The 27853-nt window shown below is 34.4% G+C and overlaps 1 protein-coding gene across 5 annotated transcripts in view; it reads right to left on the reverse strand.

Moving 5' to 3' along the window:
• Positions 1 to 485: 485 nt before the first annotated feature.
• Positions 486 to 27853, reverse strand: part of REPS1 (RALBP1 associated Eps domain containing 1) — a 75115-nt gene continuing 47747 nt past the window's right edge. The window contains exons 9-20 of one of the 5 annotated variants that reach the window (XM_069489168.1): positions 22033 to 22154; positions 18722 to 18802; positions 13420 to 13507; positions 12611 to 12712; positions 10148 to 10217; positions 8739 to 8857; positions 7820 to 7884; positions 6163 to 6348; positions 4947 to 5042; positions 3548 to 3696; positions 2730 to 2835; positions 486 to 737 (exon numbers count right to left, since the gene is read on the reverse strand). In XM_069489168.1, coding sequence (XP_069345269.1) covers positions 669 to 737; positions 2730 to 2835; positions 3548 to 3696; positions 4947 to 5042; positions 6163 to 6348; positions 7820 to 7884; positions 8739 to 8857; positions 10148 to 10217; positions 12611 to 12712; positions 13420 to 13507; positions 18722 to 18802; positions 22033 to 22154 — 1253 coding nt within the window. In that variant the 3' untranslated portion in view covers positions 486 to 668. Of the gene's footprint in view, positions 738 to 2729; positions 2836 to 3547; positions 3697 to 4946; positions 5043 to 6162; positions 6349 to 7819; positions 7885 to 8738; positions 8858 to 10147; positions 10221 to 12610; positions 12713 to 13419; positions 13508 to 18721; positions 18803 to 22032; positions 22155 to 27853 lie in introns of all 5 variants that reach the window. The other 4 variants (XM_069489167.1, XM_069489170.1, XM_069489169.1 and 1 more) reach the window with 4 other exon arrangements.

Consider the following 27853-nt stretch of genomic DNA (forward strand, 5'->3'; position numbering starts at 1 on the left):
TCAAATATTCACAGAGAAAATACAAAATCTGACATGTTTTGTATTTGTCACAAGTTGACATGTGAAAGAGGTCTGAAAGTACCATGTGACTCCTGAAAAATGTTGATTGCTGCAGAGAAGAACGACTTTTCTAGTAAATTAGCTTACAGTGAAAACTGCCTTATCCAATATAGTTCTTTAAAACCAAAAACTAAATAGGAAACTCATTTTAAAGATTTTTTTACAGAACAAACATAGATGCTTTATGTAAAATATTAAACCTAAAAGCGGACAAATTGACAGTTTATGTTTCCTTTTTGCAAAGATTTCTAAGACTGTGGCTGGCTTGAGATGTAAATGGGACGCCCATTCTGTAAATCAAACCAGTGTGTGGTTTTGGCCATATAAATATAATTAACCACTATTACGTATTCCTGATGCTATGGAACAGCAAGGGTAAGGTGTGCCAACAAACACAATATACCCTCCAGAAAAAGTCATCCTGACCCTTTTATTGTTGAAATTAAAAAATAAAAGATACTTAAATACAATGGTGAACATATAGGGCAAAACAGAATCATAAAATTTAATGTTGAATTATGCAGTGAGCTGAATGTTTGGGTCTCCAAACTGGCTTTGAACCCAAAATCACTTAAAAATGGTTGTGTTCACAGTTAACGGCAATTGGCTTATAGGTGAGAGAATGGTCGAAGTTGTTCCAGTTGAACTTCCAGGGAAATTCTCTCCTCAAGAACATCCTGAAAAAGATGCAAAGACCAAGTTATGTTTCAAAGTATATAATAATGAAGGCACATCTAACAACAGCTTCACTTCAAGAATACAATTTAAATTTGTCAAGAAAGTTAAGGGAAAGCTGTTTCAATTTTAAAAAGTGTACTTCACTTTAGATAGTTTCTTTATATATTTATAATATTGAAATATGATCCTATTAATTTAAATCTTTTTATTATATGAATGAGGGTAATATTTTTTGTCTAATTAAAATGCCAATATTTGCAATGATGGGTATTAATGTATATGAATTTTGCATTAAGTTTGCCTCTGAATTAACTGTAGATAAATTGTTAACATAGATTCTTTTCCCCAGTGATAACATCTGGTTATAGCAACTCCTGGATCTCATTTTGAATTCCAGCTTCACAAAGAATAAATTAATTTTGCATTCAGAATTTTTAATCACTATTGACTGGGGGCAGTCTTTTCAGATAGCCATCAAATTCTAACTTATTTATTTTCCTTTTATTCCTTTTCTCTATCATAATGATAGTAACTTGTTTTAACCAGAATTACCTCTTCCTATTTGGTACCTCACTTCCTGTTTTTCATTCTCAGAGTTCATGAGAAAAGTGATTTATAAAATAGCTTCTACATACTTATTTCAATGGTTTTCCTTAGTTCTTCAGAAAAACATGCATTAACAAAATTTGCATCTTCAAGGTATGATACTAAGCAAGCTTGTCCTTACATTTTGCATTCTTCCTTTACAATGGACTAAATTCATAATCATACAACAACTATAAACATCTTCTCCTTTGATCAAAGAGTTATGCAAGAATGTAATTCATTCAATAGACATTTATCAAATGCCTAACATATGCTGGGTTTTGAAGAAAGACAAGATAGCCATTAAGTTTATCTGTAACAGTCCCAGTTTATGCCTAATGTCTTGACCTAAATACTAATACAACTCTCCCTCTTTTCTCTCAAACGTTTCTTGGTTTGGACAATATAGTATATAGTCTTCTTAAACAAAAATGATCATGATTTACCCTCAATGAGTTCAGTTTAGTAGGATAGAGACAAATGTATCATAAATAATAATTCCAAGACAGTGTGATACACGCTAGATGAGGGATATGAACTAACTCTGCATTCATTTTTCATTTCCATGGACTCTGTTCCTCATCTTCTGTGGTTTAGAACCTTGCTATATTCAAAGTGGGGCCAACAATCTTCCAGCATCTCCATCACCTGGAAGCTTATTAGAAATGCAGAATTCTCAGGTCCCACCTCAGAACTACTAAATCAGAATCTGCATTTTAACATGACCCCAGATTATCTATATATACATTAAAGTTTAAGAATGACTAATTTATAAGACATAGTCCTTAATACTGTTGATGAACCGTAAGTGATTCTGGGAGTAACTTATATTCATAGGGATTCAAAGAAATCATAGTTAACAGAAAACAAACTCATTCCTCTCAAGTATTAGATGACAGTGGTACACAGTATACATAAGCAACATTTCTTTTTAAGGCTGTCTTTTCTTTTTCCATATGCAAGATGATTTAAATCGCCCCCACTCCTCTTCCTCTTCAGACCTGTTTAAGTCCCTTTCATAGAATCTGAGTTGTCTTTGATAAAAGGACAAACTAACCACAGTCAAATCATTTAGAAGCTAAAAAGTGTTAGAGAGCCATCTATGTGATCTCGGGGGTACCTGAGGTCACATTTTTTCTCTTTAGGTTCCTTTATGAAGGCACATTATAGGAATATTAATGCCTTATATATAGGTAGGATAAAGCAATGTATACCAAAATTGAGCATAAAACATTCCTTCTAGTACTAAAAGATTGAAAGCCTCATAAAACATTTTAGATACACATTTCTCTTGCTGCATGGAAAGTTTCTTATGAGCATAAGAATGGTTGGATCACCTCTAAGTTCCCCTTCAACTCTGTCTTAGGCCATGGAATGTCACAAGTAAGATTCAGAAAGTATTTTACCTTTAATTGTTGTTGCAATTCACTATTCAATCTGGCCAAAACTGTGTTGGTTTCCTTATTGCGTCTAATTGATGCCTGAATAGCTTTCTTATCTTTCCCAATAGATCTGAGAACATAAAGGGGGCAAAAAAAACATAACCTTCATTTCTTATCTTTAAAATTTTTCCATTCTTCCCTCATTTATTTCTAGACATGGAAAGCAGAGGGAGCATCTTTTCCCTTATTAGCACAACTCAATCTCACATGTTCAGTTTCAATGGTAAACCAAAAGTATCTAAGCTTAAGTTTATTATTGTTATTATTATTCTTTTGTAGAGTTACCTGAGTTTAAGTTAAATAGTCTAGAGCAGGCATTGGCAAACATTTTCTCTAAATGACCAGATAGTAAATATTTTAGGTTTTGCAGACCATACAGTTTCTGTTGCATATTCTAGTTTTTTGTTTCTCTTTTTTACAAAAAAGTAGAAGTCATTTTTAGCTCATTTAGCCAAATTTGGCCCATGAGCCTTAGTCTGCTAACTCCTGGTGTAGATACACCACAGTTAGAACATTAGTTTTGCTCTACACTATCAACTTTAAAAACGTCTGCTCCAGGGTCTGCAACAAGGTGTTAGAATGGAATTGAGCTTAACAATAAAGGGGAAAAAGTGGAAAGAATAATCTACCTACTCATAAATGAGAAAGCTCTCAAAGAACAGCTAAGAACATCTGCTCAACTAAAGAACTAGTCTGATCATAATTTCTTTCAATTTGATATTTTTAATTGTTATGCTTTTTCTTCCTAGCAATTAAATGTACTTAGGAATAGCTTTGATTACCTAGGAATAGAAGGTTGTGATGCAAGAACAGCAGCTAAGACACCTGTCTTTTGTGTATGTTCATCAACTTCTGGCCTTAATTCATCTTCTGATTTTAATCTTCTTCGAACAGGTTTAGGTGGTGGAGCAAGAGGTGTTGTGCCTTTGCTCTGTAAAACAAGAATTCCACTGATAATAGCGGTTTTTTTTTTTTTTTAGGACATTCACAGTTAGTACTTCGCCAACACTATTTGCTTTCTTTAAGCCATTTGCTCTTGAAAATTCAAAGTCACGTGTCCTACTTTAAAATAATTTATGTGTCTGTGGTAACAGCTAACCTAAATTACCGTGGGAAAAGATGTTTCTAGTTGACATCACTATCATGAATATATTAAATACATACAATATAAAAATGCTAAAATACATCATCTTACTGAATAAAACAACTTAAAGAGGTGGAAAGCTAGGCAACTCTTTAAAAAAAACAACAAAATAAACTAAGATGCACAGTAATTATAACTCTTGAAAATGAGTGGACATTTTGTTGGAAATTGTGAATGTGCCCCCAAAGGAATCAAATATGATGTTTTGGTATTTGCCATAACTTTAAATAAATAAAAATAGTCAACTGCCATCTCTTTAGTTAAGTGCCATTTTAATTTGTCGTGAGTTGACAAAAATAAAACTAATCATTTAAAATGATCACACAACTATTAATGTAGTAAAAAATATTGTCCAGAAAGTAGAATTTAAGCACCTTCAGAAACACATGCTGTTTTAATAACTATTGGGACTGTCTGGATGATAGAAAAATAAAGTTACCAAAATTGTTTCCTCAAGGGGAAAGTGTTCTGATATGTGTAATTTGGAATGCATAAAACAGATAAGGAGTAACAGAAGGAGAGACAGATGTAGTAAAGCAACCTATAGTAAAAATGTAAATGGTGTAATCAAAGTGGTGAGTTTGTTGATGTACAATGTAAAATTGTTTCAACTTTTATGGATGTTTAACATTTTTCATAATAAAATGTTGAGGAAAAAATTATACCTAAACAGTTAAAGAAAAAGATAAAAGCACACAGTACAACAATAACCTTAAGGGCTTGATCATTTTTCTCTATTATACTCAAGACTGCAATAAAAGAAACTGAATTTGACCTATAAAGAAGTTCTACTTTATATATGTGAAAGAATGCAATAACCACTTTAATTTTTGGGAACCTGTAGCATGTACTAAAATCGGTTATAGAATAACATGTCGATTAAATATAAGTAGAATGTATTCTGAGATAGACTGAACATATAAGTTAAAAGCAGTGAAATGGGTTAGACGATTTCTAATTGACCTTGTTTCTAAAAATTATCTCATGTAACTTTTTATATGTACAAAATTATCAATACTGTAAGACTTTCTGCATACCACATTGGCAGGAGCACTAGTAGCTGTCTTTTCTTCAATTTTACTATCTGTTTTGGCAACTCGAAGAGAACTTGCAGGATCAGAAGCTTTTTCAACCTAGAGATGAATATATTATCACTATTATACATAACATATAATTCTGTATAAATATAGACTGTAACAAATCAGAGTAAAATATTAAGAAAATATTCATTCTGACAAGAAATCTGAGATGAAGAGGAGACAGAACTTGAAAGGCAGAGAGGAGGGAAGGTAACAGACGTGTGAAGGAGGCACGGGTGGGCTGAAGGGTGCAGCTGCTGCACTGCACCTCTAGGTGGCTGCGCCGGGAAGTCCTCCTGTTGGGGCAGGGGTGCAGGGGTGCAAGCACCCAGGGGAGTGAGCACAGTACTCTGTACACCTGCACTTGCCCTCAAGCCCACCCCTGCCTCCCTGGGTATGGCTCATTCCCCTAATGAGCCTGGCAGAAAGTTACAGGTTTGAAAAGGGAGCTAGTAGGAAATTCTCCATGGATCAGATCCACATGAAACCTTTATCTAAATTATGCCAGTCAAATAAACATGGATTTTTGGAACTATTATAGAGGCTTAATATGGGCTGAAACAATCTGAATAGCAGTTTCAGAATTCCTCTGGGCCCTCCAAGTCCACATTTACACTCAGTGATTTAGGTCAGGGATTCCCGGAGAAGTTCTCGCCACAAGAACTACAATAGACTCTCCTGGAATGCTATCTGCAAAGATTAAATGTTGACATCCTGTAGTCTTTAAGTCTGCCTCTAACTAAGGCAATTTACTCTCATATAAACTGAATGAAGCCATGGTAACTACAGCCTCTTATCACATGGAAATCTTCACCAAATCACACAATCAGATGCTTAGCATTAAGATGAAACCTCAAGAGCAGTGTTTCAGCCAGGGCCAGGTGGTTGTGTCTGTGTATTCTCACACTGTATCTACCTCTACTCTGTACCTGATTCTGATTGCATTACACTGCAACAGGGAGGTGTCAGAGGCCAATTAAAAAGTTGAGAAGCACTGATCTAGGGAATATATTAATTCTAGAGGATTAATAATAAATCTCCTAGAAGAGGCAGCAGCAGACATTTTACTCACTGATGTCCCCTCTAATATCTGCTCTGTTGATAAGACAGGCTTACGAGCACGATGTGGGAAGAAAATGCCAGCAGAAAATTAGCCAAGCCCTTGAAAACTGACCGACAAGACCTCTGGGTGTTTCTCGGCTTCATCATCTTGTTCTTCATTTACATTTGATGCAGCAAATACTTCAAATTGGCTGAAATCTGCAAAATTTGGTTGTTCTGGTATCTGCTGAGGTGAGGTACTAGTGTGAGTTATGAGGCCATCAGCATCCACTGGGCGATGCACAACGGGACCAGGAGCCTGCACAATGGTTAGAAGAGAAGAACAAACATTTTGTGGAGTATCAGTTTCACAGAGTCACCTTCTTTTTCTTTGAAAATATACCATAAAGATGCTCTGTTTTATTATCTGTAAATACAGAGAGGTGTACTACAGTAACACTTGACTCTACATAAATGTTTAAACTGTAAGTGAAAAGCTAAGACACTCAAAAAATTAAGATGATAAACCTCTAATAGAAAGATCCTTGTCCAAAATTTTTAATGCAAAGAAAGTACACTGGAAGAGAGGGGAGGGACTGGCCCTACCCTAATTCTCCACTTGCATGTATTTTTTTTTTTTTTTCCTGAATTGGGCTACTGCACAATAGTCTGTTCCTTAAAAAGTTATTTTTTAAAATGTTTCACTATGTTTCTTTAAAAATTTGTTATTTTTAAAGTGTGAAAACCACTGCTCTAACTATTCTTCCAACATGTCAAGCACACTTCCCTTCAAGTCATCCTCTACTCCTTTGCCAGACCAATGCTGCTAAAATCTTAAGTCTAAAAACACATTTACTGAGTATCTAACTTTGTGGAGGCACTACGGATACAATACTGAGCAAAACAAATAAGGCCCATGCCCTAATAAAACTGACAGTCCAGTGCAGGATCAGAGATTAAGTAAACAAGGAATTAAAACAGAGTGTGAGACAGTTTATGACAAAGGAAGTAAAGGATACTAAAGAAATAAATCTGTAGGCTCTTCCCTTTAGAAATTCTCCATCTTCTCTAAGAACCACCCTACCCTTCTTAGTATGATATGGGAGGTGCTCGGCCTCGTCCCTACCTCTCCAGGGTCATTTTCCATCATCCCACACATCTACTTCAGATACACTGACCTAACTCCTTTTTTCCAGGAATATGCCAGGCTTAACACGTATCACCATGGCTTTTGGATGCCATACCTTCTGTTTGGAATGCTCTCTGCCCAGTAAATACCACTTTACCTTTCAAGTCCCTGCTCTAGTCTCACTTCCTTTATTTTACTTGTATCTTTTCAATGTGATCCTTGACTTTACTAGCTACTAAGGCTGTCCCAGAGCATTTTATAAATAAATACATCTACTGCAGCACTTCAGTTTTGACCTGGAAAGGATGCAGGTCATTCACACTTCCTTAACTGATACAGTAACACATCCAGAGAGAGACTATGAGTCACTGCTAGACCCAGGACATTAATGGACATCTATTTCCCAATCCATTGTTCTTTCCACTAAACTCTCTGTTATTACATTATCATTTCACTTTTAAGGTTCTTTCAAAAAAATAACTTGGATCATTCTTGAAATTCTTATCTTCCAAAATAAGATTTAGCTTCATTGAATTAAACGCTCATTAAGAATGACCATTAGGTAATTCCTGACCTTCCAAATAATTCGAGACTAGAATTAAACACCTAACAGACAAATTGATCATGGGGACATTTTGTAATGAACACCTTGGAGAATTACCTGTGAGGGCTGTGGTCTTGGAGGCACTGCAGGAGGATGGGCAACAACTCCAGCCTGTTGTTGTCCTGAGTGAATATACAAGTCTTCTTTTTAGTAAATATATAATCACTTTGCCAACAGAAGAAACAGGCTGAATGAATGTGACCACGTACTAAAGACTTCTAAGAATGTTTGATAAGTATTGGAAGGCAGATTCCATCTGGTTAAATGGTCTATATGTGATCTTATGGCTAAATCTCACGGCCTTTAATCAGGCCTCATTCCTCGTCACCTCTATTATATGAGGTCCTCTTGACATGCTCCTGCTTGTTTCCATAGAAGTATATATTCTGGGTTTTCTTCCCATATTTCTGACGTGAAGACTTCCAAATTTTCTCTTTCACTTAACACTTCACTCTCCCATTTCTATGTAAATGATTCTCAAATAATACATCAATCTTTCTCAGCTCAAAAGTCCAATGGCCTATTGATTATCTACCCTTTCCTCACCATTCCAAACATACAATGACTAAAACATAATAACATCATCGCCCTCTGCCCTAACTCTTCTATGTCAGTCAGCATAATAACAATACTGCCAGTTACTCAAAAATCGAAACCTTAGAGTAAGTTACAACTCTTCTTTCTCTTTCATCGGCCAAATTAAGAGCTATTAGTTTTACCTCTGATATCACCGCATCTTTCTTTTTAAATTTCCTGTGACATCTCTCAGATCCCATCTTTTATTTATACTCAAACATACTTTTAGGTAGTCATTAAGAGAAAAAATTCCCTCTCATCTGGTATCTTTTTAACCCCAAATTTTCCTTCAGATAAATATTTTTAAGAGACATTAAAAGAAATAAAAATAAAATGTTTTGTATGTGTCTTTGATTAACGTTAAAAGCAAATACTGTACATTATGGTTCTCCGCCCCTACCTGTGGTGACTGTGAAGGTCCGATTCATATCTAACGATGACGATCTAGAATGAGAGGGCTGTGGACGCGGAGGGGGAGGTGGTGGCGCAGTGTTATCAGGCGACGTTCCTGAATGAGACCTGCAAAAGTCACCCCATCACAACTGGTCATGCTACTTACATTGGAGCTTTTTTCAGTTTAGGCATTCAAACTTGGTTAAGCAGCAAAGTATGTTATTAGCATGATATTTTCTCAAGTAGGTACATAAGCATTACAGTAAATAAAGATAGCACTGTTGATGTGTGCTAAACAAGTGGCCATTCAATGTGACAAATAATTTTTTATAAAGTTCTACATTAAACAAAACTTCAAAAAATTTGAAAAGAAAGTTGTCCAACATGATGTTAATATAGACTACAAACCTAGCATAGTGTTTTCCCATTCATTTAAAAGTAATATTAGTCTGAAAAACTATCTTCAAAAAGAGGAACTCTACTTTCCCAAATGGTTAGCTTTCAACCTACTGCAGTCTGGAGTTTGGTAAACTGAGGCAGAATGTGGCACTACTGTGTGAGGTGCTCATTCTTGTGTCCCCACCGTTCATCCCATTTTAGAGGTGACTACACTCAAGTTCAACTTGCCCCAGAGATTCACTTCTTTGCTACCAAAGTCTTCCATATTCTGAAAAGAGGACTCTGGCAATCTGATTTTCACATGTAGGGATAAAATGCAGAATAAGCTCCAAATGACTGAAAATGCTAAGAAACACAGGAAGAATCACATGAAGAATCAGAAGGAAGACAGACAGCCTTCTGACTCTAAGCTCTTTCGAGATTCTAGATTACTCGTCTCTACATCCTGCAGGCATGTGGCAAAAGAATACATTCCACGTGCAAAAAGCGAGGAGAGAAAGACGCTTCTGTCCCGCACATAGCGTTTAGTGGATGGGAAAGCCCTTGCAGACAAATCTCTTGCCATCCTCCACCCTATCCCACACCTTTCGTGTTTGCGCCTGGGAGATTATATGTAATGCAGAACTTCAGGGTGGGTAGGCAGCACACAAATGGGCTGTGGTTCAGGATGGCATTTTAGAAGAGAATTCTTTTGGTACTTGCCACAAGGCTACATACATCTATCACTTAACAGACTCTCGCTATTTAGCTACAATAAGGACTATATTAAACATCTCTTGCCAAGGTGTTATCAGCTCTTTTTAGACCTTGCACAAAACACCATGAAGAAAATCAGGATTCCTTTTGTTTTTCTATTCAAGTTGGAAAGAATCAAAATTACTTGTCTTTTACATAAATCAATAGGTAATCTAATAGTGCTCGGAGAACAAAATAATTTGTGCTTGGTTCTAAGTAATTTTTAAACATTAAAATGCGACAAGATATTTCAACATGCTTTTCACTGACAGAAATACTGACCTTTGACGAGTTACATTGCTCCCGATCTGTTCTGGGTCAGAAGTAAAAGAGTCTGAACTACTGTAACCATCTGCTGATAAATGGGATACATCCTATTTAATAACAATCATTTCTTTACTTTTTGTTCTATCTACCCCAAACAAATATAACCGATATGCTGTTTCAAGTCAGAGACAGTCAAAGATTGGCTAATAGGCTAACAGTTCATCACACTGTTATTAATTTCAAAATATTAAATATCAATGAAATAAATCATGGCATATTTATACAGCAGATAGAACAATTTATAGTCCAGAAAAAATAATATTTAATGATACAGAAATATTCAAAATAAGGCACAGAATGGTGTATGTACTGTCCGTCCTCCATAGCTGTTGTTCTGTATCTGTAGGTTCCACATCTGAGGATTCAATCAAGCTCAGATGGAAAGTATTTGAAAAAATAAATTAACATATAATACTAAATAATGCAAATAAAGAACAATACAGTATAACAACTATTTACACAGCATTTACATTAGTTATCATAAATAATCTAGAGATGGTTTAAAGTATATGGGAGGATGCATGTAGGTTATATGCAAATTCTACACCATTTTATATCAGGGACTTGGGCATCTGCAGATTTTAGTATCCACAGGGGGTCCGGGAATCAACCCCCCACAGATATCGAGGGACAACTATATTACAATTTCACACTACATGAAAATATAACTTACATATGTACAGAATAAGAACTAAGGTTGACAATGAATTGTTTAATTACAGACATTTGTGGAATAGTGAGAATATGAATAATTTTCCTATTTTTGTTTATTTATTACATTTCTACAGTAAATGTGAATTACTTTTGTAATAGAAAAAAGATCACTTTTGAAGAACAAATTAGAACCATTTTAAATAAAACTAATTTTAAAATTTTTAATATGAAAAATTAAAAATTTCACATGGGAATAAAATGTGCTTAAACAATAATAAAATTTATGAAATTAGCCAGGGGTCCTAGATTTTTCTCCAGAGGAAACATCATTTTCAATTTCCTCGAAGTCTTACAAAGCAGAAGAGAATACCAGAAGTAGATTAAGAGTTGTGACAGAATAAAGAAATTTTAACATAGAAACTCCAGGGACAATTTGAAGGAAGACTACAATACACGTTTAAGAGTTGCACACTTAAGGGATAGTTATTTGGTTTCATTTCAAAATGTATCCCCCCTTTCCTTTTCTTGTAAATCACAGAATTAATTAGTTGGTATACAGATAACACTAAAATGAACCTATCTCCATTTGGATATTCTAATAGGCATCTCAAATTTAATACAACTGAAAGTGAACTGCTGTTCTTCCCCCAGAGTCCTGCTGCTATTACAGCCTTCCTCATCTCTCAGTTGTACAGGCCAAAAACCCTGGAATCACCCTTGACTACTCTCTCCCTCACATCTCACATCACACAGGTAAGCAAATCCTGTGGTCTTTTCCTACAAATGTACAAAATATAGCCAGATCCAACCACTTCTCAGCACTTCCACTGCTACCACTCTAGACACTAAGTGCCATCTTCTCCTGCCTGGATTATTATACCTATCTCCTAAATTTTCTCTCCCTGTTTTGATTTTCCTTCTTCTGGCCTACTATCATTAGAACAGCCAGTGTGATTCTGTTAAAAAAGAAGGTCAGATCATGTCATTCCTCCATTCAAATCTTCTAATGGCTTTTCATCTAACTCAGTTGAAGGCAAAGTCTTACACTGCTCCCTGTTACTACTCTACCTCTGCCTGCCAAATTTAAGGAACTCTATTTTAGGTATTTGCTTGCTATTCCAGTAGAAGCAAGTTTCCTGCCTTAGGGCTTCACATGTGCTGGTGGCTGTGCCTTAATTATCCTTCCTTCAGGATTCACACAGCTAACTTCCTCATCTCCTTCAAGTTTTAATTCAAATGACATCTTTTGGTAAGGCCTGCTGTGACCTCCTTATTTAAAATGGCATTCACTTTCCCCTTTCCCAGCTTTATTTTTAAGCACAATGTTAATTACTTTCTAACATAAGAAGAGTTACTTTTTATCCTCCTTTTCTCTTATCTCCCTTACAGAATGTAAACTCAACAAGAGCAAAGATTTTTCTGTTTTGTTTACTGCTAAATCCCCAGTGCCTAGAACAGAACCTGGCACACTGTATCCAATTAATATTGGCTGAACAAATATACAATTTCTTGTGAGAGAGAAACAAAGGAACTAGTGGAGAAGGGCCAAAAAACCGAACTGGCTACACTTCCGAAGGACAGAAAACAGGAGGCCTGCCTTGAAGCAAGTGGCAACAGGCAACGGCTCCTTCATACATAGGGTAGGATGTGTAAAACGGTTTGCTATCCTCTATCCAGTGAAGAAAGTAGTAACTGAGTATATATTTGAATTATTCAGATTCTAAATCCATACTAAATGGAAGATGTAATGCTACTTTTACTCACCTACAGTATTTCCAGAAGCAAACTTCACTGAAGAATTTATCTTATTTTCTTCTGAAAGGTCAGATGGTTTTACAAGTAATGGGCTAGTGGGATTAGTATGATCTAGTAGAGAATTAATAGGTAAAAATATAAAGAATACAAGATAAGACTTCATTTAGATATCCAAAGAAGTATTAGGTAAATCCATAAGATATAAGACAAAATAATATTTTTTAATAGAAACAAATATAAGCCTGTTCATATAGAATTTTGTTTTCTGCCATAATAGAAGATATTGTATAATGAAAAAGTTTCTCTGCATGTTTACATTTTGTTAATTTTATCACTATAGCACAATTAAACAAAACACTACACATACAGGCTGTAAGTTAATTTATGATGCTGACTTATACAGAAAATAAATCTACTTCTGAGAAACCCTAAAACATTTTGTCTAAAATGAGGAGAAATTCCAAGAATTCAAGCAACATATACAATTTCAAAGCCAAAATTTATTTTAATATATACCTCTTCAGTTAAAGTTTGGACATACTTTAAATTTACAATAGTACTATAAAAACCCTCAGAGTATTTAGAAATGTCACATTTTCAAATGTCCTTATTTTAAAACTTTATAATTTAAAATCAATAATTTCCTTTTAAAAACTGCAATATAAATAAATAAATATAACATGAACACACACATAATTGTAGAAAGTACTAGGTTAAAAAATAAGCAATTATGAATGAAATGTGAACCCAGACAAAATAATTACTTGTATATTTTAGTTTGATCCTAAATGAAAATACCCCAGCAACAGCTTCCTTACCACTGCCAGTTCTTTTAAGTTCCATTTCCTGCATGTGGATTTTGCTAGGAGTCATACGAATGGGAACTGGATGAACAATAGCAGTATCCTACAGATAAATGGGAGAAAATACAGAATTTATATTAAAAATGTCAAGCTAATACCATGACATGATCAAAACTAACAACACTGTGAAAACTGGTGGATAGGCTTTCTTAATCACACTAAGGCAAGCATAAAAATAAAATAAAATAAATTTTTAGCTCTAGAATTATACTAAAAAAATCAAATTTACAAGTCTTATAATCTGATTTATTTTATAAAAATTACATTTAAAATTGATTATAAAGATTTACATGAAAAATGCTCCTATAAAAATACAGTTCAAGACAATATTCAAAATCAAACTGAGAAATGATCTAATAAAATTAAGCAAATGTGAACCTTTGAGGTTAAAGTAGTACACTATTTCATGAGAATCCAAAGACTAAGTAACAGACTGAAAACTCATTTTCACTAAACTGTCCAAGAGAATTTAATGCTTTTCTTTTTATGTATAAAACAAAGTTAATGAGATGCCTGTTATATTGCAATAGTATGCACAATACATATTTCCTACAGATTAGTTTGACCTGTTTAAATTTGATTGTCTCAAAATTTAGCATAAAACTTCCACGAAGGAATCCATTTTTTAAGAGGAACAAGTTAAGACTCACATTCTAACATGCTAATACTTTTCTTAAAACTTTTTCATGACTATAATACCTCTAAACTTCACAAGAGGCAAGTCTACAAGTCTAGTTAGAGTAGTAAAAGAATTGGTAGTACAGACTTTTCAAAAGAATGAAAATGCAAAGGCAAGGAAGAGAGGATGAAGACAAATGATAGTCTCTCAGAAAAAGGAAAAGAGACAGGTGTGCCTGGGACACAGGTAGGACTGGCCTTGGAGACTGAGACCCCCAGGGAGAAACCAGAGCCAGATCAAAAATCTGGCTTAAGAGCAATAGATCAGCTGAAAAACACCAGTAAGGGGGCTCAGCTCTTTCTGTGAGAAGTCAGTTCCTACTTTGTATGTGCTGCTGCTAAAGACTGAACTTGAGTCCTTAAATTTCAGATATCTACTAAAGAGTTAAGCTTATAACGATTTAGTGTGGAGGATGATAATGACCTTTCAGTCTAAGTAGACACTGTTTTGGTGACAGTATTGTTCTAATACCAAGCCCTCACTAGAGAGAGTTAAGTTCCAGCATACTATCTTTTATTTGACCATTTTCCTTGGCCTACTTCTCATCATTTCTAAATTCCATCAATTTATAACAAAATGTTTATAGCTATTCTACTGATAAATTCAAAGTAATCTGAATTTCAGATTTATAAAGCTTATAACAGTTGGAAATATTAACTGGCATTTTTACATATTTGCAGTATAATAAAGAGAAGTCACAATAAAGACTACAAGAAAATCAGGAATGTTCTAAGACTTCTTTCTCCAAATAATTCACTTAAGTTTTCGGTACCAACAAATCCATTTTCTATAATACGCTTTAGTCACACAATTACTGGATACTGCGATGGCTTTAGTCCAATGGATCCTGCTGCTAAAACACAAGGCAATTCTTTGATGAGCCTGACATAGATGACCAGGTCTAATCTCACACTAATGCATGAGAAGCTGTGTTTGTGACTGTGATGTGCAGCAAGATAGAGGTTTGACTTTAAGTATTTTAATATCCAAATGAAGAACCACTAATGTCTATAAACCTCGGAGTCCTCTGGCACACAATGTCAAAGTAACACTTTCTTTGCTCCAAACTAGTAGTGTTCCCCACCCCTCCCCCGCAAAAAAAAAAAAAAATGAAAAGAAAAAACACTGTAGGCTCTGTCCACTTTCTACCTATTCAAATCACCCAAAGCCTTCAGGAAACACATTCCTAATCACTCACGGCATATCAGTATCATATATTTGGGCACCTGATTTTATACAGTTCAGCACTTTATTAAATATTGTCTCATGCTCATTTATCTACATTTTCTTCATGCCTTAAATCCTATCATTCCTACCGGTCTGAATCCAGCTCTGCCTACTTTTCAGTCCTGTGTCACCAATTTAGTTGAAGTACTTATCTCCTCCATCTCTCTTGATCTTGTCACTTGTTCATACTGTTGCCTGAGTGACCTTCCCAGCTATCCCTTCCTTGTCTCCATCTTGTCATGGTATTCTGTGCTAGCTCCTGGTCCCTATGAGATGATGTTCAGCTCCTTAGTCTAGCACACAAAGATCTTCCCAATCTGGCTTCCACTACATTCTTTAGCCTTCATCATTCCCCACTATACTGAATTGATCCTGCTCATAATATTCTACTCGGAATGCCCTGCCCCCGTCCACTTCAGCCAATTCTTACTTTCATTCAAGACTGAGCATACAAATATAACCTCTTTTGTGAAAACTTTCCCAAATATACTGGGCTTAGTGAGCCAACTCTTACTCTACCCACAACAAGGAAAATTATCACAATTGGCTTTGTTACAATCATCAACTTTTGTAATAATTAAAACTGCGGTGCACTTAAGGCTGGAATCTTGGTTTTAACATCTTTGTACGCCTAGAGAACATCACAGGTACCTAAAAGGGGGCACCAACAAATCAGATGCATTGGCTAGCCATAATCAGTCATCAAACTAACTCTCTTTTCATACGCTGAATTGCTTACAAGTTCTGCAGCCTTCAAGACCAGGCATAAATCATGGCAAAGACCAGTATATTACACTTCTCATCAAGTCTAAAATTTCCCTGGTATTCTGATTCATGTAAAACTACCAGAGGTAGATTCTACCAGAAACTACTAACTTATAAGCAATTCAAGACAGAAATGAGTTCCTCAGAATCTCAACTTTACCAGAACTCTGGAAGCCTGATAACTAATCATTCCAGTTTGCAAGTGATGTCACCGCACTGTGTAATGGTAAGTGCTACAAAACCAGTTTGGAACTTTTCATAGACTTTTACTTTATTGAGCAAATGGCTACTTATCCACATTTAGCTTCCTTTAAATATTCCATCAAATATTTCCAACACTGTCAGGTATGTTAAATTTGTATTAGAGCTGTAGTATTTTTTTCTCCTAATCCGAATGGACCATATTTACTTACTTATATAATCCTTATTTACAAAGAATCATCTGAGACTGTGGCTATAGGCTGTGGCAGTAAAGTTCAGACTTAAATTTGCCACCACAAAAAAAAAAAAAAAAAAAAAAAGGTATTTCTAGGTATTAGATTATAAATATTTAAGAATGTCAATTTAATCAAATTCAGAGATCTAAATCTACGCTTAAAATGTCAATTAACCATTATTTTCCTAGAGCCTCCGGCCACACTAGAGATAACAAAGGAAAGTACTGAGCCATTTTATTTTATTTATTTATTTTAGAGACAGGGTCTCCCCCTGTCACACAGGCTAGAGTGAAGTGGCACGATCAGAGCTTACTGCAGCCTTAAACTCCTGGGCTCAAGCAAATCCTCTCCCCTCAACCTCCTGAGCAGCTGGGACTCCCAGAGCATACCACCACACCTGACCTAGGCCATATAATTTCAAACACTGGAACTGGCATTCATAAATTTGGATACTATTTCCAAGAAGTTCAAAGAACATCACTGCTATTCAGCCATATATTTCTCTCATTTCCTGCTGGTCATGAGTCAATTTATTTTGTTTCTGAGTTCTAGATTTTTTTATATATAATGTTATTGCCTGGCCTGACAAAAAATCATATTGAGTGACTGTTTCCATTATCTTTATATTTTAAGAATAGAGAGTTTCTTCATTGCTACATCAAGCCTTTCTTCCCATAAAGTGCTTTCATAAGTATTTTAAATAAAATTAACTTGACTGTCTAATAACAAGGAGATAGCAATAACACAGAGAATTAAAACTTAAAGATAACTTAAGCTTATCAGTAAAACTTTAAGCTTCAAAAAGGAAACTCAAAAGTAAAACTTTTAGTTCATAGAATACTTCTTCCCAAGAGACCTTAATTATAGCTGCTGATAAGCAGAACTTCCAAGTATTGCCTTTTATTTCTCCAACATTTTCCAGAGATTAAAATCAAAGATAAATGACTTAAATGTAACAGGAAAAGAGACGCAAAAGGCAAAGATGATCTACATATTAATTGGCTCTTGATAGGCTTAACAGATTATAAAACAAGCATTTAAATAACACCCATACATTATCTGTTGTAATTCAATAAATAAAACAGCATCCTCTATATTTCAAATAGATACAAATTTTTAAAAATTAAAAAACACACCATATCCATTAATTTAAACTGCTGAACATATATTTTATCTTTAAATGCTATTTCTCCAAAATCCTCATTAAATTACAAGACCATTTTTATTTTTAATTAATAAATGCTGGCTGTCCTTGACCAGAAACATCTAAAAAGAATGCCTTGTGTCACTTTATCTTTCTATTCAGCTAGTTCATTTTTAAGTAACTGACTGACCTTTACACTATTCTTCCCTTCCTACTTATTTCCTATTTTATTTTTGGAAAGTGGCTATTAGTCTTTCTCTTTAGTAGAAAAAGAAAAAGCAGAGAAGTGAACAGTAAGAAGAATGATTAACAGCTAAGATTTTGAAGTTTTCAAATAACTTGAGGGACAGGTAGGGCATATATAAAATTAACTCTATGGGAACAGAATTTATTTTTAAAATCAGCATGTGAACTTTGTAGCATTTTCAAAGCAACACAGTAAACCACAGGAAGACAAGACAGAGGCTCCTTTGCACAAGGGAGTCAAGACCAACAGCTCTGTATTGTTTTGCTGAACTTGATTCTCCCTAACAGAACTCAACAAATTAATTAAAAGCCATATCATTTGGAGTATCAAAATAAAAGATGACATTGCATAAATATTTACATACATAGAACATATTACATGATGCATAAAGCATACAGATAAAATAGTATTTACATAAGTGTCATTATACCGAAATAAACAGTATGTTTAATCATAAAAAACATGTACTTAATTAGCAAATGACAAGGTTAACCAAATCAATTGTGACAAAAAATGTTTCTTTAGACACATGTACCAGATTTTAAAAACATACTTTTCTTTCACAAAAATAACTAGAAAATACAAGGAATAGCAAAAAAATGTTCTTTCCACCATTAAGCACACAAAAATTGAAAAGCCTGCCACCACTTCCCTCTAAGCACTCCACTGAATCATGCATATCAGCTAAAAACCATAATGAATGGAAATTTGGGTTAATAAAATTAATTTCAAACAAGCAAGCTAAGTGATTGACTTACAGGATCAGCTGGTGCAATGTTAGAATCAAATTGGGTCAGAGTTTGTGAGCTTGAAGAGCGTTCACTAAATGTCTCCCACTGCTGAACAGACAGAGGAGAGACAAGTCAGCATGATGAGAAAGATGGAGTAAAAGATCACTGGAGAAGATTTAGCAAAGTAATTCAGAGGTTGCACTGCAAGTTGTGTTTCATAGGTCTAACAAAATTCTGTAATTTCTATTTTTCCTTCAACATTTTATACTTAGCTATTCTGGGTTGTCTCATAATGTAAAGTGAGCAGCTTCACAATCAAATACATAATAATAACTTATTCCAGTCTCTATGTAAGAGATTCAAACAAACCCTTACAGAATCAAAACAAAACACAATACAGGAACAGAGTCTAAGTAATGTAAATGACCACCAAGTAAAAACGTAAAGGGGTTTGTCTTGACTAAAGAAAAAAAGAGTAACTTCAAATTTCTTCATTGAACATTCAAGTCTTAAGGTATTGAGTTGGTGATGCTAATGAACCAAAGTTTTTGGCCAAAACAAAGCAAGTTAGTGCAACTTGCCAGTGCGACCCCTGAAAGATGATTCTATTATGTACGTGCACATATTTTATACATATGTATAGATATTTAATAAAATATAATTGAGATAAAATGCAAAGAATTCTGGAATTAATATATGTTTGAGCTTATGTCAATCTGTAGCAAGTCAACTCTTGCAATCAGCACTACAAACAGGGCCATGCCAGACCACAAGACAAAACTGCCAATCAGGCACCCCCCCGACCCCATGCTAGAAAAATCAGAATGCGGCCACAATGAGAGCAAATCAAGCATCTGAGCATGTATTATATATAGAAGATGTATTTTGATATGAAATACTATTTTTCTAAAAGAGGTACACAAAGAAATATCATACCTCTTAAAATAGGTGGAGTGGTAAGTCAATATTAATTATAGTAAATTCCATTTGTTTTGGAGATCTTAGTAATAAAATAGTATAGAATTTTTATATCAAAATTGTATTAAAATTATCATTTAAATTGGATTAAGAATCATTAGTTATCCTCTGAAGAAGGAAAAACATCTACACACATACAATATATACACACAAATGTTCACACACAGACACAACTACCCCATTAACCAAAACCACCTTTTCATAATTCAGTTTGGAAAAGTATACATTTTTATGCTTCAAAGTTCAACTTACTATTGAAAACAGTGACATTCAATTTGAGAAGATTATAGAAATTAAATATTAGCAAATAAGCACATTGTTACCAATTATCTACACAAATGGCTAAAGCAATGAATCATTCAACAACTTTTTCTACAGATAAGTTTTAATATGAAAATTAAGATATACTGAGAAATACTGATGCATTCAAAGTGTTTCATGAATAAAAAAGCCTGCAATAATTCACTTTTGTCACAGGGCATCACTTCAGGGAAGTTATCAGTATTTGGTAACACAGTTTCTTCTTCAATAATTATTGTTGAATGGATACAGAAGGAATTTTTAAAATCCTAATTATCTAACTGTGGAGAAAAATTTAGATGCGTAAGATTTTTGCCCCCAAAAAGGTATTTACCTACGTACCCCATTTGGGTGGCATGAAGTTTAACTTGGTTTCACAAGACTGAACATAAGCTACCTGGAGGGCAGAGAGACACTCTTATCTTCGTGACTTTAGTATAATGGTTAAGAGCACTGGCTCTGGAACCAGACTACTGGAATCCTAGTTATGCTGTACACCTTGGGCAAGTTACCCAACCTCTCTGTGCTTTAGGCTCATCATCTATAACATGAGATTAATAATATCTACCTCGTATAATTGTTCCGAGGATTTAAGAGGTTGAATGGAACTGGCATGTCAAAAGTGCTAAGTAAATGTTAGGATTATTATTAGTGTTATTCCCTATGGTGCTTCATCCATATCCACAGGTGCTGAATAAATATATGTTGAGAGAATATTAGTGTTTTGTGGTAGACAACTAAAATATAATCTAAAGTCTGTATCTTAACTAGATATTTTTATAAGTATCATTAGAATGTCTCAAAAACCAATGTTTTGCTAGCATTTTCATTTTTCACATACAGCAAAAAAATAATTATGACATTCATGACCTTATTACCAAATACTACAAAATAAAACTTGGTTGACCCTGCTTTTCCCCTCCGCTAGCAAATTCTTTCAAGGTTTAATCCCTGTCTAGAAAAATACTTATATTAATGGTTTTGCATCAACTGGTAGGATTGAATAGTAAGTTTTAATGCCTCAGACTCAGGTATCATGGCTGTGATTATGTCATAAGGCAGCCAGCAGTGTAAAACTCAAGTTACTTCTCTGTTTTCCAACTGTCCAAAATTAACTGGCATGCTCTAATCCATTACTTTTCTGGCTTGAAAAGACATGGAAAGCACAAAAACTTAGAACTTTTTCCTGAAAGTCAACAAACTTTTATTTTTGTAGCACTACCTAAAAGTGATACAAAAAACTGTAAGGGAAAAAAATGTAACATGTCACAAAGAAAACTGTTCTAACAGGCTAGAGCAGTGGTTTCCAAACTAAGTTATCCAGAGCACTAAAGTTTACACAGGGGCCCCAAGGGGTGTTTTAGGGGAGTCGGGGCCTCAGGCTATCTTCCCTTATTCTAATCAGAGTGATCATTTTATTGTTCCAAAGTTCCAAAGTAATGGGGGAACAGTGTATTTGTCCCAAATTCCATTTTGCATACTGTGTTTGGTCACATATGACACATCTTTAATGTATTTAATATGGTAAATAATTCCATTTTGTATTCAATAAAACTAATTATAAATAATTTGGGTTGTAGAAAATATTTTTTTCATATTGGAGAGCTGAATTAGTGGCTTCTCATATCACTTCCAATGCTAAGATTCCAAATGTATTACCACATACCTTGCTTACAGGACTGAAAAGGCAGTGTGACACAGTGGACATGGCAGTTGACTGGCTATCAAAGGACTCGTGGTCAAATCTTAGCTCTTCTCCCTGACTGGATATCAGATCTTTACCAAGTCATTTCCCCTTTCACTAGTAACTTCCTGCACCTGCCCTTCCAAACTCACAGGGTTTTATTTAGTAGGGCTGAGTGGTGGAAACCAAATGGCAGTATATACACTTTGAAAACCTCAAAAAGTTACATAATTAAATTTATTTATCATAATCATATTTGGTATGTTCTCAACTATGCATGCATGCTGAAGGAGCTATAAACTGCAATTACCTTGTTTGGAAATTCTTACCTTAAAAAAGTTAACTTTTAATGAAAGAAAAAAGAAGCTTTGCTAACCTCACTGCTCTGATTCAGCTCAGGCCAAGTCTGGTTCAGTGACGGCATAGATGGTGACTTGCTTGGAGGAGCTTCGGCAGGAGAGCCTGAATAACCTACCTCACCTGGCTGATCCCCAACATCTGCAATTTAAAAATAGAGAAATTTTCTAGAAACAATACATTTTAGTTTAGGAATATTTACTTATAAAAAAGCTAACAGATGATTTTCACAAGTACTAACTTATAATCTAAATTTCTTTTCCTCACATTCCCAGAATAAACATTTTAACAATCAGACATAACTTATTTCTGCTACTTATGGTCTACTTGCAACCACAGCTTTTTGTGAAAATAAAACCTAGTTAGGAATAAATAGAAGAGAGTTATGCATAATAATGCAATAGGTCACATGCTTTGAATCATTTTCTGATAATAAGAATAGATTTGTACCAGTTTCCCAAAGTGTATTTCATGGAATACTAATCAGTAAGGTGGCTTGGAAAAATTATGTTTTCTGCTCAAATAATTTGGGGGATACAGTAATTCCCTGTTGGAGCATCCCTATGCACAACTGTATATCAAGACTTGTGATGTCCCAGAGTAAATACACTTTATTTAAACCAGTTTTTCCCAGACACACATCCGTTTCATTAAATAAAACCTCTCAATATTCCCTTGGAATATACTTTGGAAACTGCTGATTTATACTAATTCTTTCATACTTTCTCTGCAAATCTCCCTTGCTACCAAAAAGCAGCACATGCTTGCAAGGCAGACAGCAAAAGAAGAGTCCCCAGCCATGGGCAAAAAGCAAAGTCAATGAGCCCATATGAAACTGAAACTTCTATCATTAGGCTCACCAGCACTCAGAGACCTAATTGAGAAAGCTACAAATCCATGATACTATTTCAAAATGATTTTTAAAGTATTTTGAGGTATCATATTCTACTTTTATTACAGTTAAGCCTTAATTTAAAATATTTCTAAACTACATTTAAAAATATAAGGAATTTCAAGGGAAACTAAATTCTCATTCTAATTCTTCCAAGTTTCACATGGCTTTGAATATAATCCCAGTCAAGAGGGAATACCTAATCCCTCTTTTAAAATATATGATTCCAATGTCACTGTCTCTCTGCTTGACCATGGGCAAGTTGAATAAAATAACACCTGAGTTTCTCCATCAGAAAGAAAGACATCAGACATTAAATGTTAGCACTATACTTCAGATTTCTAAATAGACAGCCATGTAACATTAATAGACATTAATAATATAACCTAGCAATGCAAGCTTCCAATCTATTCATTAGTAAATCCTTCAAGTTTTAGTGCCTAACATACGACCTAATACATAGTAGCACTCAAGTTTATTTATTAAGTTGCTTTGTTTATTCTTCTTTAAATTCATTCTCCTTTACTGTCATTTTCCTAGAACCACAATTACCACATTGCTGGAAAAGTTCTCAAAATTTTCCTGCTGCCTAATCTCTTATATGACTCCTTCCAAAAATATTTCCATTTTACTTACCCTGATATTATACCTTTATAATTATACCATACTGCAAATTCTAGTTTGCAGTCTAGCATTATATTTTGACTAATTTTTGTTTCCTAAGATCAGGAACTATTTCTTAGTCTTATACCTTCTCAATAAAAGATACCTTCTCAATAAAAGTATCACAGTAGTACAGAGGTACGAAGGCTTCAGATACTGTTCTACGAAGACCTCTTAACTCAAGTTCTCAGAGAAGAACTGGTGAAAAGATTATAACAAACAGTAGCAGCAAATTCCTCACTGGACAGTTTGGGGCTTTCAGTGGGAACAAAAACTATGGACCCTTTTTCCATAGTTTAATATGGAAATGATAAGTTTAATATGGAATGATAACAAAGGGAAAGGAAGTTAAGAAAAGGAGGAGAGTGGCTATAAATCTGACAGTTTACTGAAAGTCTGCCAGGAGGAATATGAATGAAGAAGTATCTTTGAGCAGATGAGTACTGAAGAAAATAAAAACAGAATTAAAATAGTATTCACTACAGGATAATTTTCAAAAGAACTTATTTAAAGCTATACTCTATTTTTAAACACCATTTTAGGGCAATCTGGGGCCTAGTTTGGCTTTCAAGATTGCAGTTCTTTTACTGACAAATTTAGAGACAGACTTTACCACACCACCAACTCAGAACAGTTATGATTTGGGATAGATTCTGGGAATGTCTCTGGTTTACTGGTACAAAGCTACAGTGGGTTAAATCTCTTGTGGCTGAGAACTGAAATGCTATTCACCCAAACAATTATACTTTGTAATTATTCTAATACAGTTGTTTTCTTAGGGTAGCAGTTCTCAAAGTGTGGATCATGGACTCTTTCTTAGGAGTCCCCAAGTCTCTTTTAGGGGGTCTGAAAAGATAAAATTATTCTTGTAATAACATTAATAATGCTTTTCCCCTGTGTTGACATTTGCATTGATGGTGCAAAGGCATGGTGGGTAAAATTGCTAGCTTATCAGCAAGAATCAAGGCAATGGCAACAAAATATACTAATAGTTACTGTGTTCTTCACCCATACACATATCGGTATAAATATAAACAAATACTCATGCTGATCTCACTGACGAATATTCATGAAGTAGTAAAAATTAATTTTATTAAACTCAGCCCTAAAAACGCATCTTTTTAATACTCTGTGTGACAAAATGGGGAATACAGACAAAGCACCTCTGCTGCATATCAAAGTACAACTGTTGTCAAAGAAAAGTACTGTACTTGTGTGATTCAGTTGTAAGCTGAACAGATTATTTTTCTTCATGAACACCATTTTTCTATAAAGAACAGCTCATAAACTATAATTATTCATACTTGGGTATTAAGCAGGCATCTTCCTCATAAATGCAGTGAGCCTGTCATGTCACTTCAAGGAAAGCAACTGTTTTCAGCATTAGTTTCTAATGACAAAGTTCAAACATTCAAGCAAAAATGAGAATTTTGGAAAATGAATATACATGTCCGTAATCTTGAGAACTTCTCAGTACCTGAAGACTTCTCTGATAAGACAGTTGTAATATTAGCATGTTTTGATATTTTATAATGAAATATCCCAACATCTGAAAGATGTGCATAACTCAATGAACTGATATATTGCCAATATCCAATGTGTTGCATTACAAAATCATAGGATAAAGGGTTCATTCAAAGTACAAGACAGACCAATAGATGTTAATGTAACAGTACAAAAAATTCATTAATATGGTTTCAGCTTGCACATCGCAACCAACCTTTAAGAAATTACCATTTGTGTCTTGATATAATACCAAAGAATATCCACAATATCTGAAAAAGCTATAAAATAGTCTTTCCTTTTATTGTGTGAGGATAGATTTTCTTCATGTATTTTACACAAGGGCTAGACAGTAAATATTTTAGGCTTTGAGGCTATGCTGTCTCTGTTGCAGCTATTCAACCCTACCATTATAGCACAAAGGCAGCCATAGACAATTTATAAAGGAATGACCATTGTTATGTCTCAATAAAATTTTATTTCTGGGCACTGAAATTTGAATTTCCTACAATTTTAATGTGTAATATATTATTATTCTTTTGATTTTTTTTTTCAATGATTAAAATGAAAGACGCATTCTTAGCTTGTAGGCTAATTGTAAACAGGCAGCACACTGGATTTGGCCCGAAGGGCTTAGTTTTCAGATCCCTAATGTACCTCAAACAAAGTAACATATCCAACACACTGAATGCAGGGGCAAATATGACAATCTAGTTGTCTTCTTTTAAGCCCAATATAATATAAAAAAAGAGATTTGCAAAAATGTAAAACAATGCCACCTTTTTCACAAATTTTACTTTTTTGGAGAACAGTTATTTTCCTAAAAATATTTATGTTACTACGTAGGGGTTATTGCTATTTTTAAATAAAGTAGTAAATATTTAAAACTTAATCAGTTTTAATTTCTAATAGGGTAATTATTGATAGATCTAACCCACATGAACAAAGGCTCTTGGGGTCCACAATTTTTAAGAATGTAAAGGGTCCTTAAGATTAAGAAGATTGAAAAATTATTGCCCTAGAGAATCCAAAAATTATTTCTGAGATAAATTAGTAAAATTATACATTGCTTCTTTCCTACGTTCTAGAAACGAACAGAGTCTGTGGAGAAGCATTAGGTCTGGAAATAAATTGTACCTCCTTCAACTTTGCTCCCTACAAATACTCCAACAAAGAGCTTCTTGCCCACCCACAAACATTAGTCTTTAAGACTGTATCCTTCCGGAGGCAGGGGTGTAATTTTACTCTTACCTGATGCAGTGTTCCAACCTAGCCTCCTGCTGGAACACTGTGTCAACCCTGCCTCCCTCCTGAGGGTTCTGCTCTGCCCCTGACATCATCAGAGCATCAGGGCTGAAAAAGAAGAGCATGAGCCTCAATTATTTGTTAAAGTTAACCTCAAAAGGGCTGTTATGCAAAAAGTATTTCCATGTATAAAAGTGTGCCTGGAAGAAACAACCCAGTATGATCATACTGACATATGGTTGTATTCTACATTTATTCTAGGTTTATAAACACTGGCAGAACTTTTCATCCCTCTATCCTTCAAAGAATCTGGAAAGTTCTTAGATTCAGTTCAGTACAGCATATCTGCTGAACAACCTCTTTCTTAAAGAGCTTCAGTTTTATTTTGGGTTTGTAAACTACTCATCGTAAATTTCTCTTATTTTCTTAGTATTTATTATAGTTGATATACTAAAAAATTATCTCAACAGTGACTGCCAGCTCTTCTTAATCTTACAGAAACACATATACTCCCCTAAAGTCTTACGGTTTAAAACTTATTTTGCTTTCAAGCAGGAAGTTCTTCAACAATGAATGTTTAGCTATATCTTTACTTATTTGAAGAATATTATTCTTACAAGAAAAAAGTATATAATAAAAAATAAACAGGTTTGGATGAATTTTTAAATCTTCAAGGAAAACTACAAAGGATAACTTTTTCATTCATACTTAAAACACAGGGATAAGCAATGCATACGAAGAAAGAAATTAAAGACAAAATTTAAGGTACGTTTTATGTTGAATGATATTAAATGCATCAAAAAACTAAGTTCTTTTTCCAAAACGAACTCCACTTCTCCTGAACACCTCACAAAATGGAAACTTATTCAGTAAGCAGATCTTAAGAGGGTCTATTACATAGAAATCTAACACTTTTAAATCAAAACCAAAGGTTTAAAAAAGTACATAATAAGGTTTGAAAAGAAACAAAACATTCATTCCAAATTCTAGTTAAAGTAGCTGGTTTTTTTTACCATGCTGATCAACATTTGATAGCACCTTCTATTTGACTCAGCTATATTATACTGCAAAGAATATTACCTACAGATACAGAGGAGGTTCCCATTATCCAAAGATAGCTAAAAATGGAAAAAATCTACTTACAGTTAATCTACTTTAAATAAGGACCAGAATTTCATAAACAGGAAAAAAGTAATGGGGGCTTTGTCTTAAAAACTTACACAGAAAATTGTGGAAATGAGTATAAAGAACAAAGAATGAAAGATGATGTTAATTTTGGGGGGGAGGTAATTTGGTGGCAAAATTGAACAGCACTAATTGAGTCAGTGAACATTTATTGGGGGCCTATAGGGTTCCAGGCTCTCAAGACACAGTACTGAGCAAGAAGACAAGGGTCCTATTCCCATGGAGTTCTCCTTCTAACAGAGGAAGCCAAACATGTCCATCCTTCATTCGCTTTTGACTTTCACAGCATAATCATAGAGGAAAAAAAACTCATTTCTGCAAAAAACTGAGGATATCATTAATTACGCCCAAA

Source organism: Eulemur rufifrons, chromosome 15 (genome assembly GCF_041146395.1).
Source record: "Eulemur rufifrons isolate Redbay chromosome 15, OSU_ERuf_1, whole genome shotgun sequence".
In the NCBI taxonomy this organism is placed as follows: Eukaryota; Metazoa; Chordata; class Mammalia; order Primates; family Lemuridae; genus Eulemur; species Eulemur rufifrons.